We start from the raw sequence: 14,762 nt of genomic DNA on the forward strand, positions 1-14,762 counted from the left end.
TCCATATGGGCTGATAGACCTATATATTCATAAAAGATTAGACTATTTTCTGTTATATTTGGATTTTTTGGGATGAAAATCGAAATATTTACATTCTATGGAACTGAGCTAATAGAGGAAAGTTTATATACAAAGCAACATTATGAAAGTACCAGCATTATAATAATAACATTGTTACACTAAGGCCCAATTCAGACGACCGTAGTATACGTCCGTGTGACTGCCGTTAAAACAACGGCCATCACACAGACGCATGTATTTCAATGGGGCCGTTCACACGGCCGTTGTTTCAACGGATTGTGTGATGGGTCCGTTGAAAAATAGAACATGTCCTATTTTCTTCAGTTTTCACAGATCCCTCGATAGACTCAAGTCTATAGGGATCCGTGAAAACGGGACCCACACGGGTGCAACCCGATGTGAAAAACTTCAGTTTTTCACATCGGAGTTTGCACTCATTCGTATGAATCTGGCCTAAGACTTACAATATATAGTTTTGGTGACGTGAAATGCAAAGAATTAAAGGGAGGCTTTTTATAGTGGTCACTGCATGAGTAACCTGGTATTTGCAGAACAAATGTGTGCCTGTGCGAATATCAATCTGAAAGGGGTTCTCTGCTTCGGACAATCCCTTCTTGTTAGAAAGGTCCCTTGACAATAAGCAGATCACATTGTGTCCCCCTTGTGGCACCCCCAGTAAGCAGCTGTTATCTGTGGGGAAAAATTCACATACTGTACTGTCCTCTTTTAGCCAGAATGAAGAGAAGCTACAATGTCTCTCTCTCGCTCTCTCTGGAGGACCCAGCACGTCCATGCATTACACAGACAGCTCATTGATTTCAATGGTCACTGCGTACTGCTCCATTCCCCCTGCAGTGGTGCTGCAGGGTAATGAAACATTTCATATCAGGTTCCCTTGCAACTTATTGCTGATCCCTGGGGTGTTACCATTCCCCTTGTCAATGGGGTGTGTCCCTACACAGTCTCAGGCCGGATTTACACGAGCGTGTGCGTTTTGCACGCGCAAAAGGTACTTAACAGCTCCGTGTGTCATCACCATATGATGCACGGCTGCGTGATTTTCGCGCAGCCGCCATCATTATGACACTCTGTTTGTATGTTTGTAAACAGAAAAGCACGTGGTGCTTTTCTGTTTTCATTCATACTTTTTATTGGTGTTGCGCGAATCACGCGCGTCACACGGTAGTGCGCGAACAACGCACAAATATAGGACATGTCGTGAGTTTTACGCAGCGGACGCACGCTGCGTGAAACTAACGTACAGTCTGCACGGCCCCATAGACTAACATAGGTCCGTGCGAAGCGCGTGAAAATCACGCACGTTGCACGGACGTATTACACGTTCGTCTGAATAAGCCCTCACTCTGTCAGCACTGATTGGAGATTGTCAGACTGTGCAGGGACCCCCAACTGATAATACCCATTTGTCAATTTATTCATTCATTTCTAAGAGGAATAACAGAGGAACGACACAATGCAGAGTTCTAAGAGAAGATAATCCAGCATTGTTATATGATGAGTAATACAAGTATTTAACAAATAAACATGTCAGGGGAGCTGACAGGTCCTCTTTAACATATTTATGGGTTTCCCCCTTTTCCGTTTTTCCTCAAGACTATACAAATTAAGTTCTTTGACCCAGTACTAGTCTGGGCTAAAAATACTGATGCAAACTACTGACCAAAATACGCCCGTGTGAAAGTGGCCTTAAAAAGAACCTTTAACTACCCCAGACTTGTGCAACTGAGTGCACCATCTTATAGGCACTGCCGCACAGACTCTCGGGCACTTTGAATTAGCTGTGTAGTCCAAGTCATTCTGGAGATATCGGTGTCGTTATAATTGGTGCCCGATATGTAAATGAGCCCCTGTACTGTCAGAGGGGCATTTCTGGACATGGAAATGCAGGGGGATTGGATAGTCAGAGCTCTGAAACTGGCCAATCAGCTGCGGACAGTGTCAGAGAGGTTTCTACTCTGATCTCTGTGATCTCTCTGCTGCGTGTGTGCGTACGCGCTCTCCTCCTTTAGTGGATGCATTCAATTGTGTAGGGATATTCCGTTTTGTCATACAAAATTATCTCAAAATACAGTCATGCACTGAGACGCGATGCTCTACCGCAGCAGAAATAACAACAGGCCAGGCAGTAGCATCAATGTCCGTCCTTCATGCTGCACGGTGAAGCAGATGCAGCAAGCACAAACTCTTCATGTCATTTCCCAGTACAGTTTGCACACACAATGATATGAGGTGTTGCGTTAGTGAACAACAAATACACTTTTCTTATTTGCCGCAGTTTTCTAGTATTTTCAGGAAATCTGGGTTACTCACATACACAATAGCTGTGCACCTACCTGTTTGTGAACCTTTGTAAGTTGCTCCAGGTTGTTCTCAAGAAAGGAAATCTTCTGTTTCTGGGAGTGAATCCCCCCACTATCCTCGGGTTCCATCTCAGCACTCTGCACACACACATTGGTATGTTTATAGAAGATACAGCACACCGACAGCTCACAGCTTCACTCTACCTAACATTAGTTTTTGAAGACACAAATTTCTCTTGATGGTTCTCGCATTGGGGTTTTATTTGCTCAAATAACCAAATGTGCAGAATATAATTTTTTTTTATTTCCATAGTCTAAATGCACAAAACCTAAATAATCATAGTAATAATAAGCTCCATTATTATAATATTTATTATTTCTTGCAGGAATTCTATGAAAATCAGGCCGGATTCACACGAGCGTGTGCGTTTTGCGCGCGCAAAAAACGTGGCGTTTTTTCTTTCAAACTCTTTATTTGGTAAAAAAGACATAACAATTCTGTAAACATTCCCACAAATCGGGAGCATATATAGCTTCGCAGAGCTATAATAACGTTCCTAGATGGAAACGTTGTGATAGAGATTAATATCTAAACAGAAATATCCCAAAAATAATTGTCCGTATGATGACATTGATATATCAAGTAAAAGATAGCTATGAGTAGTGTTAGGAAAAAACACATAACCTCTTAAAACGTGGCGTTTTGCGCGCGCAAAAGGCACTTAACATCTCGTTTGTGTCATCACCATATGACGCGCGGCTGCGTGATTTTCGCGCAGCCGCCATCATTATGACACTGTATGTTTGTAAACAGAAAAGCACGTGGTGCTTTTCTGTTTTCAATCATAGTTTTTACTGATGTTGCGCGAATCACGCGCGTCCCACGGAGGTGCTTCCATGTGCTGCGCGTGATTTTCACGCACCCATTGACTTCAATGTACGTCATATTACGTTAAGGGCTTATTCAGACGAACGGGATATATACATCCGTGCAACGCGCGTGATATTCACGCGCCTCGCACGGACCTATATTAGTCTATGGGGCCGTGCAGACAGTTGCGTGATTTTTACGCAGCCTGAGTCCGCTGCGAAAAAGTCACGACATGTCCGTTCTTTGTGCGTATTTCGCGCATCACGCACCCATTGAAGTCAAGGGGTGCGTGAAAATCACGCATGTCACACGGAAGCACTTCCGTGGGACGCGCGTGATTCGCGCAACAGCAGTAAAACTATGAATGTAAACAGAAAAGCACCACGTGCTTTTCTGTTTACAAACATCCAAACGGAGTGTCATAATGATGGCGGCTGCGCGAAAATCACGCAGCAGCGCATCATACGGGGCTGACACACGGAGCTGTTAAGTGCCTTTTGCGCTCGCAAAACGCCGCGTTTTTTGCGTGCGCAAAACGCACACGCTCGTGTGAATCTGGCCTAAGAGTCAAGCTTTACTGCAGACATTAGAGGGGCAGACGTTGGTATTGCATTTCCCTAAATTACTGACACCTTTACCTGTTTAGCTACATTAACTTTCTATCATAAACAGGTGCCCTAATTTACATAATATCTAAATAATTTAAATATTAGCATATTGGAATTCCTAAGCAGTTGTATATTTGCGTAATTAGTTATGGATTTAGATATAGTGATTGCTTTATCTACATTTCAGCCCTGTACATGTTATGTTTCCTCTAAAGTTACGTTATTTATTCCATTATGGCTGTGTTCACACAGAGTTTTTTGCAGGAGGAAAATTCTGCCTCAAAATTCCGTTTGGGATTTTGAGGCAGATTTTGACCTTCCTGCATGGCGTTTGCTGTGATTTTCGCCACGTTTTTCGCTCGCGCCCATTGAGTGCTACGAGCAAAACACGCAGCGAAATACGCTTTCTCTGCCTCTCATTGATGTCAATGGGAGGTCAGAGGCGTAACCGCGTGAAGATAGGGCATGTCCCTCCTTTCTTCCGCGAGGCAGTTTTACCGCTCGCGGGAGAAAACCGCCCCCGCCTCCCATTGAAATCAATGGGAGGCATTTTCGGCCGGTTTTTGACGAGTTTTGCGTAGCGGTTTCCGCGCCAAAAATCTCGTCAAAATACTCAGTGTGAACAGGGCTCCTAAAGCTATTTTTTTTTTACTTCTGCCTGCTCATACCTAACAGCCTTACATTTAAAGGGACATGCATGTCTGGTGTCTTCTCCCTTCTCATCTATCAGGACTCGTGTCCCTATCGGGACCCATATAGCGGGTAATAGAAAGTCTACTTACTTTCTTGACTCGAGATGTGACGTCTTGAACAAAAAGCTTCCGAAGATTGTGGAGGGTCTGGAGTTCACGGGCCTTATAAAATTGTTACAGATAAGCATCAGTTTAGGAAGAATCCCAATGAGATTTGCTATGACAGTGATGATGGATCAGGCTGGGAAGTCTACTTACAACAGTCTCCTCGAGCCCTTTAAGATCCTGCTTAGACTGCTCGTGTTTCTCGTACAGAAATCTGGTGGAAAAAAACCCAGTAGTAAGAGTAAATAACATGTACAAAATGGATCATACGGCTAATATTTCAGTGATGCAGACATAAACCCTTTCATATTTCTGGCATCACCAAAGTAATGGCTACCCATAGACTTTTACCCCCACTTTTGTTTCTGGGCAGACAAATAAGTGCTGTTCATATGAAATTAAAATAAATCTTCATTATGTGCCGCTACATCCTTATTGTAGTTATGCCATCAATGGACACCCACGTCAGCTCCTGCAGTTTGTGGTTTTTCTCGTGTTCCTCGCTCTTCAGCTTCTCATAATCGGCTCTCAACTTCTCCAGTTCCAGCTGCAGTTTCTGGTTCAGACTGATAAAAGGAAGAAAGGAGAAATTCTGATCAGAAATGAAGCCATGCTCCACCAGAAACAAGTCGTGATTTTTTTTTTTCATTTTGTGCTGGACATAATTCGGCAAACTACCAAATAATTTCATTATAGAATTAACTAAACTAACAAATTAAAAGCCAAAATATATTCACGGCTTCCTCTTTTGTATAGTTGTAGTAGTTGTAGTTATATAGTAAATAAATGTATTCATTATTGTAAAAAGATGAATGTCTGAGCAGCTCGAAGGAGCACTCCTATCAGCAACCTTGGCCACTAAAAATGGCCCGAGAGGGCCCACATGAACAAGTGCCACTGAGTCCCCTTTAGCTGGAAATCTTATAGATGTGGGAAAATGACTTGCAGCGATTACTACAAGATACATACATATTTGTTGCCAAACACTAAAGCTCATTCCATCATGGAAAAGTAGGAAAACCTCTTCTGTGTGAACGTAGCCTTAGTAACATTTTATTTTCGTGTATTTTAATTTCGTGGCATGCTGACAATAAGAAAAAAGTTGATGAGATGATGGGAATACTTAGTCTATTTTAAGACTGAAGCTGGCCATACCCTTTAGATAGATGTCGGCTGAATGCTTGTTTGGGGGACAGCTATTCCTTCCGACTCCCCCACACTCATGCACACCCGACTTGGCCAACCGTCCATGTTTTCCCAATAGGCAGAAAGCCGCTGCCAGACTCCTCTAGCAGCGGCTTATCTCCTTACAAACAAAAGGATCGGCATGTTGAAATTCAAAATTTCGAACATTCTTTCCCCCCATCTGCCACCAGGGACAGTCGGGACACTGCCATACACATTAGCTGGTCGGCCAGTCCTGCCGAAATGGGCGGGTTCAGCTGACATACATCTAATATGTATGGCCACCTTAAGGTTATGTAGAATTCTTGGGCATTAAAGGGGTTTTCTCATAATGATCATTTATCACCTATCCACAGGAAGGCGAATAAATGATGATCGCTGGGGTTCCAGCCGCTAGGACCCCCACCGATCCCGAGAACGAGGGTCCCGGACTCCCCTATGTGACTGGAGTGGGACTATGCATACCCGGCCACCACTCCATCCCCTTTCAGTAGGGCTGCCGGAAATAGCAAAGTGCTTTTTCCAGGAGCTCCGTAGAAAGTTCTTTGTATCCGTGGGGGTCCTAGCGGTCGGATCCCCACCGATCAGACATTTATCACCTATCCTGTGGATAGGTGATAAGTGATCATTATGAGAAAACCCCTTTAAGCTCTCACAAACACACTTACTGAATTAGTGTATTATAAGATCAGCTAAATATGCATGTACCATAAATCCTTATAATAAAACTGAATTATCAATACCAACAGGGTAAATAAAAGTGAACAGTTATGGCAAATTAATTTAAAGAAAGAAGAATATAGAAAATGACTACACAATGTTGTAGACAGGATGGTATTAAACAGTATATCATAAATGTGAGAATATACGTTGAGCTTGTGTGCACTCTCTTACTCTTTCAGTTCATCAATGATCTTCTGTTTCTCATTAATCTCATCCCGGAGACGGGCCAGCTGCTTATGATGGGCCTCACGGTGGCTTTCCATCTGCATCTCCAGGACCTTCTAATACAAAGGGGAATAGCTGAATATCACATGACACTGTACGGGAGCAACTAAACTCTTTATATCAAGTCTATGGAAATATATATAGTAGACTTTGTATATGTTTCATTTAGAAGTAAAGGAAATATTAATCGATAGCATATGCCATCAATAACTGATGATGGGAGGTCCGACCTCCGGGACCTTCATGTTTTTTCTTATAGCGATCCTCCGGTGCAAAGTAAACATTTTACAATATACGGCAATTGTATAGTAAACATACCCGGTGCCCTCCTGAAATATGCTGCCACCATTTGGCCATTCTGGCGCCCCCTTTCCATGTATATAAGATGACTGCCACAGTCTCAGGCTACTCTATACACAGTGTGCCTTGGTACTTAAGATGCTCCCCCTGCCCTCAGATGAAGCAGCGGCGCTGTGTCCATCATGTCTGTGTCTTCCGCTATAAGTCCTGTTGCAGGGATTCTGGCTGAAAATGCAGAAGAGCTGAATAACAAGAGACAGATGCTTGTTCTTGACATCCCTGGCGCTGTGTTACGTCTTAGTGCTGCAGAGTTGTCTTCTGAAGCGCTCCTCTGTGCTGAAGTATTGTCTCTCATTATGCAGCACTTCCAATTCAGCCGGAACCCCTGCAACGGGACCCGCAGGAAAAGAATGGACAAAATGCTGCCAGTCTTCCGAGGACAGGGGTAGTGTGACTCAGATTACCACACTGTGCATAGGGTAGCCTGAGATTGTGGGAGCCATTTATATACATAGAAAGGGGGCACCAGAACGGACAAATGGCGGCACCATCTTTCAAAAAGTATGTTTACTATACATTTGTATAGTAGAATTTTTACTTGGTGCTGTAGGTTTGATTTAAAAAGCGCTACCAGTGCCCCAGCGGTAGTCACATACAATTATTACATAGTTACATAGTTAGTACGGCTGAAAAAAGACACATGTCCATCAAGTTCAACCAAGGGAAGGGAAAAGGGAAGGAAAAATTTCTACACATAGGAGCTAATATTTTTTTGTTCTAGGAAATTATCTAACCCTTTTTTAAAGCCATCTCCTGTCCCTGCTGTGACCAGCTCCCGCGGTAGGCTATTCCATAGATTCACAGTTCTCACGGTAAAGAAGCCTTGTCGCCTCTGCAGCTTGAACCTTTTTTTCTCCAGACGGAGGGAGTGCCCCCTTGTTTTTTGAAGGAACAGGATTTCACCATATTTTTTGTATGTGCCATTAATATATTTATATAAGTTAATCATGTCCCCCCTTAGTCGTCTTTTTTCAAGGCTAAATAGGTTTAATTCTTTCAATCTTTCCTCATAACTTAAATTCTCCATGCCCCTAATTAGCTTCGTTGCTCTTCTTTGTATTTTTTCCAACTCCAGGGCATCCTTTCTATGAACTGGAGCCCAGAACTGAACTGCATATTCTAGATGAGGCCTCACTAATGCTTTGTAAAGTGGTAATATTACATCCCTGTCCCGCGAGTCCATGCCTCTTTTAATACACGACAATATCCTGCTGGCCTTTGAAGCAGCTGATTGACACTGCATGCTGTTATTGAGTTTATGATTTACAAGTACACCCAGATCCTTCTCAACAAGTGAATCCGCCAGTGTAGCTCCCCCTAGGACATATGATGCATGCAGGTTGTTGGTACCCAGATGCATAACTTTACATTTATCTACATTAAACTTCATCTGCCAAGTGGACGCCCAAACACTTAGTTTGTTTAAATCTGCTTGCAATTCATGAACATCTTCCATAGTCTGAACTATATTACATAGCTTGGTGTCACCTGCAAAAATAGAAATAGTGCTATTAATCCCATCCTCTATATCATTAATAAATAAGTTGAATAATAGTGGTCCCAGCACTGAACCCTGGGGTACACCACTTATAACCGGTGACCATTCAGAGAAGGAATCATTGACCACAACTCTCTGGATACGGTCCTTGAGCCAATTCTCAATCCAATTACAAACTATATTTTCTAAACCTATAGTCCTTAATTTACCCATTAGGCGTCTATGGGGGACAGTGTCAAATGCCTTTACAAAGTCCAAAAACACTAAATCCACAGCGGCCCCTCTGTCTAGACTTCTGCTCACCTCTTCATAAAAACAGATTAGGTTAGTTTGACAACTTCTGTCCTTAGTAAAACCGTGCTGGCTGTCACTTATAATGCTATTTATTGTCACATAATCCTGTATATAGTCCCTCAATAGCCCCTCAAACATTTTCCCCACGATGGATGTTAAGCTTACTGGTCTATAATTACCTGGGGAAGACCTAGAGCCCTTTTTGAAAATAGGCACCACATTTGCCCTGCGCCAGTCCCTTGGCACTATACCAGTCACTAGAGATTCTCTGAATATTATGAAAAGGGGGACACAAATAACTGAACTAAGCTCTTTAAGAATTCTAGGGTGTAACCCATCTGGTCCCGGGGCCTTGTGCACATTTATTTTATTTAATTTAGCTTGGACCATCTCTACATTCATCCAATTCAGTATATCAACTGATATATTAACAGCACTGGCACCGGCTACATCAGCTGCTCTTTTTTCAGTTGTATATACAGAGGTAAAGAACCCATTTAGAAACTCTGCCTTCTCTTGATCCCCTGTGATCAACTCCCCATTACCATTATCTAGGGGTCCTACATGTTCAGACCTTGGCTTTTTAGCATTTATATACTTGAAGAATTTTTTGGGATTTGTTTTACTATCCTTGGCCACCTGCCTTTCATTTTGTATTTTTGCTAATTTTATTACATTTTTACAGATTTTATTAAGCTCTTTATATTTTACAAAGGCAACAGATGTACCCTCAGATTTGTATTTTTTAAATGCCCTTTTTTTGTCATGTATTGCCCCTTTCACAGAAGGTGTAAGCCATGTGGGGTTTAATTTGAGTCGTTTATACTTGTTACCTATAGGAATAAATTTTGCACTATAATTACCCAAAGTAGATTTGAAAATCTCCCATTTATCATTTGTTCCATTATTTGACATTAGTTCTTCCCAGTCTATATCCTGAATTGCAGCCCTCATCCTGGGAAAATTGGCTTTCTTAAAATTAAATGTTTTTGCCCTCCCAGCCTGCGTTTGTTTTTTACAGTATAGGTAAAATGTAACTATATTGTGATCACTGTTACCGAGGTTTTCACGAACATTGACATTCCCAACAAGCTCTGCATTATTAGAAATGACCAGATCCAACAGAGCTTCACCTCTAGTCGGGTCTTCCACAAACTGGCCCATAAAATTTTCCTGCAACAGGTTGAGGAAATGTGTCCCCTTTGCAGTTGAAGCTGAACCATGACACCAATTAATATCCCGGAAATTAAAATCTCCCATTATCACTACAGTACCCGCCTGTGCAGCCCGCTCCATCTGTTTATATAGCTGAACTTCCATCTCCTCAGTTATATTGGGGGGTCTATAGATTACACCAAAAGTAATTTTTTCAGTGTTTACCTCCCTTTCTAGTTCCACCCACAAGGTTTCAACCTCCTCACAGTCTTCACCCACTATTGTCTTTTTCACACTCGCCTTCATATCATTTCTCACATACAGACATACACCACCACCTTTCCTATTTGTCCTGTCTTTCCGAAAAAGTGTAAAACCCTGTAGATTTACAGCCCAGTCATGTGAAGAGTCCAGCCATGTTTCAGCAACACCAACTATATCTATATTTTCTTCCAGTATCAAGGCCTCCAGCTCCCCCATTTTGCTTGCTAGACTTCTGGCATTTGTGAACATACACTTTAACTTGCCTGTCAGTTTTTCACTTTTATTATCAGAAATGTGATTTGACATTAATCGGGCCTTTTTATTTACACTGATGTTTTGTAATAAAAGGATCTCCTTATCTTGTTGTCTAGTCCTCTCCCCACATTCTGTTTCTCCCCCCACCAATATAGTCTGACCCCTCTCTAACCTGGCTACCCCTTTTTTTTCTACATTGACCTCCCTCCTCAGCCCTAGTTTAAATACTCCGCCACCCCAGCTAGAATTCTCTCCCCCAGCACAGCGGACCCCCTTCCATTTAGGTGCAAATCATCTGCAGAATACAGTTTGTACCCCAATGAAAAGTCAGCCCAGTGCTCTAGGAACCCAAAGCCTTATCCTCTACACCAAGACTTCAGCCATGCATTTAACTCCCTGGGCTCCCGCTGTCTTTCCTGTGATACGCATGGCACAGGCAGTATTCCTGAGAATACTACTTTGGAGGTCCTTCCCTTCAGCTTGTAGCCTAGTTCTTTAAAATTATTCTTAAGGCTCCTCCACCTACCATTTATTCTGTCGTTGGTACCGACATGGACCACGACAGCTGGATCATCACCAGCCCCTCCCAGCAATTTGTCCACCCGTTCCACCACATGCCGAACCCTGGCACCAGGGAGACAGCAAACCATTCGGTTGAGGTGGTCTTGGCGACAAATTATTCTATCCGTCTTCCTGATTATAGAATCCCCTACGACTATCAATTGTCTTGGCTTACCTGCATTACCATCCCGCCGACTACTAGCTGGGCTGTTCTCCCGGCTGTTAGGGAGATCAGTATCCACTAGGGCTGCCATTTCTGAGACTGACACCCTCGCATCATCACCCAACTTGGCAATTTTGCCTGGAATGTCAGAAACCGGATCGGCCTTCCTTTTCTTTGACCCCTTTCTACTGCCCCTAACTACATTAACCCAGCTACTTACCTGATCCTGCTCACCCATGTCTTCACCCTCCAGTTGTAACCCACTAACTGCATGCTCCGTGAGCAGCAAGCTCAGCTCAAGATTGTCTATCCTCCTCAGTGTTGCATTCTGCTCCTCCAGATCTCTAATACGAGCTTCCAGGTGAACAACATGCTCACATCTGCCACAGAGATATTCACCCTGGAACTCCGGCTCCAGTCGTGCATACATACTTGCATACTTGATTCACCATAGCCTGATTCACTCGTGATCTGATCAGAAGCAGTGCTGTGTCAGAAAACAGTCAAAGGGACCAACGGTTAGAAACTCACTGATCAGACATTGTTGGCATTTACTTGTTATTTTTATGCCAGCTCAGTCAACACGATTAACATATCAGCTGCATGCTTTTAGAATTACAGTTTTCATTATACCAGATCTTTGTAGTAATGCTGATGTGCCCACAAGAAAATACTATGATCTTAAGATACCATGTCTGATAAAGGCTCGTTGGAGCTGAAACGTTTAATAGATGTATAAAGGCTCTCACTTGTAGTTCTGCCTTGGTTTCTAGTTTTTTGCTACAAGTCTTATATAAGCCACAAATAAAAAAACAAATATAGATATATATTTTGCTAAACTGGTGTCTTCTGCTAATGTTGACATAGTATTAAAACAACACAAACAGGACCATACACAAAAATCTGAAAATCGTAGAAAAACCCAGAGTTGGCACCACTCACCACCGAGTGCACCATTAAATGTACCACATCATTAATAGACATCATTAATAGGCAGATGTATTATTACTGTCTTAACCCCTTAACGCCGAAGGACGGATATATCCGTCCTCAGCAGCTGCTAGTTCGCGCAGGAGGACGGATATATCCGTCCTGTGATGGCGCGGGTACTGAGACTGTACCCACGCGATCAGCGGCAGGAGCACGGCTGTTCTACACAGCCTGGCTCCTGCTGCAACTGCCGGAATCGAAGCGCGCGCCGATTCCGGCAGTTTAACCCATTAAATGCCGCTGTCAATAGTGACAGCGGCATTTAATGTGTTTGACAGAGGGGGGAACTCCCTCTGTCTCCCGATCGGCGCCCCCGCAAACAAATCGCGGGTCACCGTCGGGTTTCCATGACAGCCGGGGGTCTAACAAAGACCCCCAGGTCTGTCTTCAGCATCTGCCTGTTAGGCGATGCCAGAGGCATGACCTAACAGGTTGCCTGTCAGTTTTACACTGACAGGCAATAATGCTTTGGTATACGAAGTATACCAAAGCATTATATATGCGATCTGCACATCGCATAGTGAAGTCCCCTGGCGGGACTAAAAAAAAAAATGTAAAACAGTTAAATAAAGTTTGTTAAAAAAAAAAAAAAAAAAAATTACAGTCAAAGTCAAATAAAACTACTTTTTTGCCCCAAAAAGTGGTTTTATTTAATAAAACGGTCAAAACAAATCACACATACACATATATGGTATCCCCGCGATCGTAACAACTTGACCAATAAAATGAACACATTAATTAAACCGCCGGATGAACGGCGTCCAAAGAAAATGCAAAAAACAACGGCAAAATTCTCTCTTTTCTCCCATTCCCCCCATAAAAAATAAAATAAAAGTTAATCTATAAGTCCTATGTACCCCAAAATAGTACTAATGAAAACTACACATTGTCCCGCAAAAATCAAGCCCACGTACGGCCACATCGACGGAAAAATAAAAACGTTACGTCTCTTGGAATGCGGCGATGCAAAAACAAGTAATTTTTTTCTAAAAGGGTTTTTATTGTGCAAACGTAGAAAAAACATATAAAACCTTTACATATTTGGTATCCCCGTAATCGTGCCGACCCATAGAATAAAGTTAACATGTTATGTACGCTGCATAGTAAACGGTGTAAATTTATAACGTGAAAATTAATGCTGGAATAGCTGCTTATTTTCAATTCTCTCCTAAAATAAAGTTAATAAAAGTTAATCAATATATTGTAAGCATCTAAAAATGTTACAATTACAAAATACAACTCGTCCCGCAAAAAACAAGCCCTTATACGGCTATGTCGACGGAATAAAAAAAGAGTTACGACTCTTGGAATGCGACCGTGAAAAAACAAGAAATAATCCTTGGTCATTAACGTGCAAAATGGCCCGGTCATTAAGGGGTTAAACAGTTTAAAGTGTAACTAAACATTTGACAAACTTCTGACATGTCATAGTGACATGTAAGAAGTTCTGATTGGTGGGGGTCCGAGGACTGAGACCCCCACCAATCGCTAAAACGAAGCAGCAGAATCGCCCCTGTGAGCGCTCAGCCGATACGTTTCTGTTATTTCTCCATGAAATTAATGAATAAATTGACAACTGGGTGTTACCGTTCCCATTGTCAATAGGGTGTGTCCCTCCACAGTCTCACTCTGCCAGCACTGATTGCAGAGTATTAGTCTGTGTAGGGACACCCCCCCCCCCCAACTGGTAACAACCAGTTATCAATGTATTCATACATTTCTAGGAGGAATAGCAGAGGAACAACATAATGTAGAGTAATTATTTACTAAAACAGACATGTCAGGAGAGCTGACAGGTCCTCTTTAAGTTGCACCAAATTTATCGAATTGGTGCATGCTGTATGATCAATTTGACGCATCTTGCTAAACAAGTTAGGCACTTTTCCCTTCCTTTACGACACCCCTTGGTTGGCTTACTTTCTTTTAGACCAATATTTTGCGCCAACATTTCGGTACAATTTTGGAGCACGTCGCCACATTTTAAACCATGCCACCTTACCACTAAGCCACGCCCCATTTTCCTTAAATTTTTGCAAAGTGTTTAGTAAGGCACAAACATCTGTTCTTTTTGGCGCAAAGTAATATTAGAAAGTGCAATTTAGGCCAATATCCTAACACAATAGTAAATTGCCTCAAATGCTTACCATTCTGTTCTGTAGTGCCCAAAATTCTGCACTGACTAATTTTATAATATATTGTATGGATTTCAGACGTAATAAATAATATAATTCTGGCAGAATGCAGCTGGATTTATGCAGCTGGTATTAAAGGGGTTGTCCACTACCGGACAGCTGATGACCTATCCACTGGATAGGTCATCAGTATACGATCAGTGGGGGACGACAACCGGACCCCGCACCGATCAGCTGCTCCGGCTGCCTCCGGACACCGGACATCGATGCCGGAAGCAGATGGCTGCGGTCATGAAGCTCCGGCTCTGTACACTGCATACTGTGAAATGACATCCGGTA

The 14,762-nt window shown here is 42.6% G+C and overlaps 1 protein-coding gene across 8 annotated transcripts in view; it reads right to left on the reverse strand.

The window, feature by feature from the left end:
- The window catches only part of KIF5A (kinesin family member 5A), a 133,987-nt gene that overhangs the window by 32,909 nt on the left and 86,316 nt on the right, over positions 1–14,762 (reverse strand). For 6 of the 8 annotated variants that reach the window (XM_075851982.1, XM_075851981.1, XM_075851985.1 and 3 more), the window contains exons 19-23: positions 6,698–6,807; positions 5,083–5,184; positions 4,772–4,832; positions 4,604–4,675; positions 2,376–2,480 (exon numbers count right to left, since the gene is read on the reverse strand). In XM_075851982.1, the coding sequence (XP_075708097.1) occupies positions 2,376–2,480; positions 4,604–4,675; positions 4,772–4,832; positions 5,083–5,184; positions 6,698–6,807 (450 nt within the window). The remainder of the gene's footprint in view (positions 1–2,375; positions 2,481–4,603; positions 4,676–4,771; positions 4,833–5,082; positions 5,185–6,697; positions 6,808–14,762) is intronic. The other 2 variants (XM_075851983.1, XM_075851979.1) reach the window with 1 other exon arrangement.

Source organism: Rhinoderma darwinii, chromosome 2, assembly GCF_050947455.1.
Source record: "Rhinoderma darwinii isolate aRhiDar2 chromosome 2, aRhiDar2.hap1, whole genome shotgun sequence".
NCBI classification, from domain to species: Eukaryota; Metazoa; Chordata; class Amphibia; order Anura; family Rhinodermatidae; genus Rhinoderma; species Rhinoderma darwinii.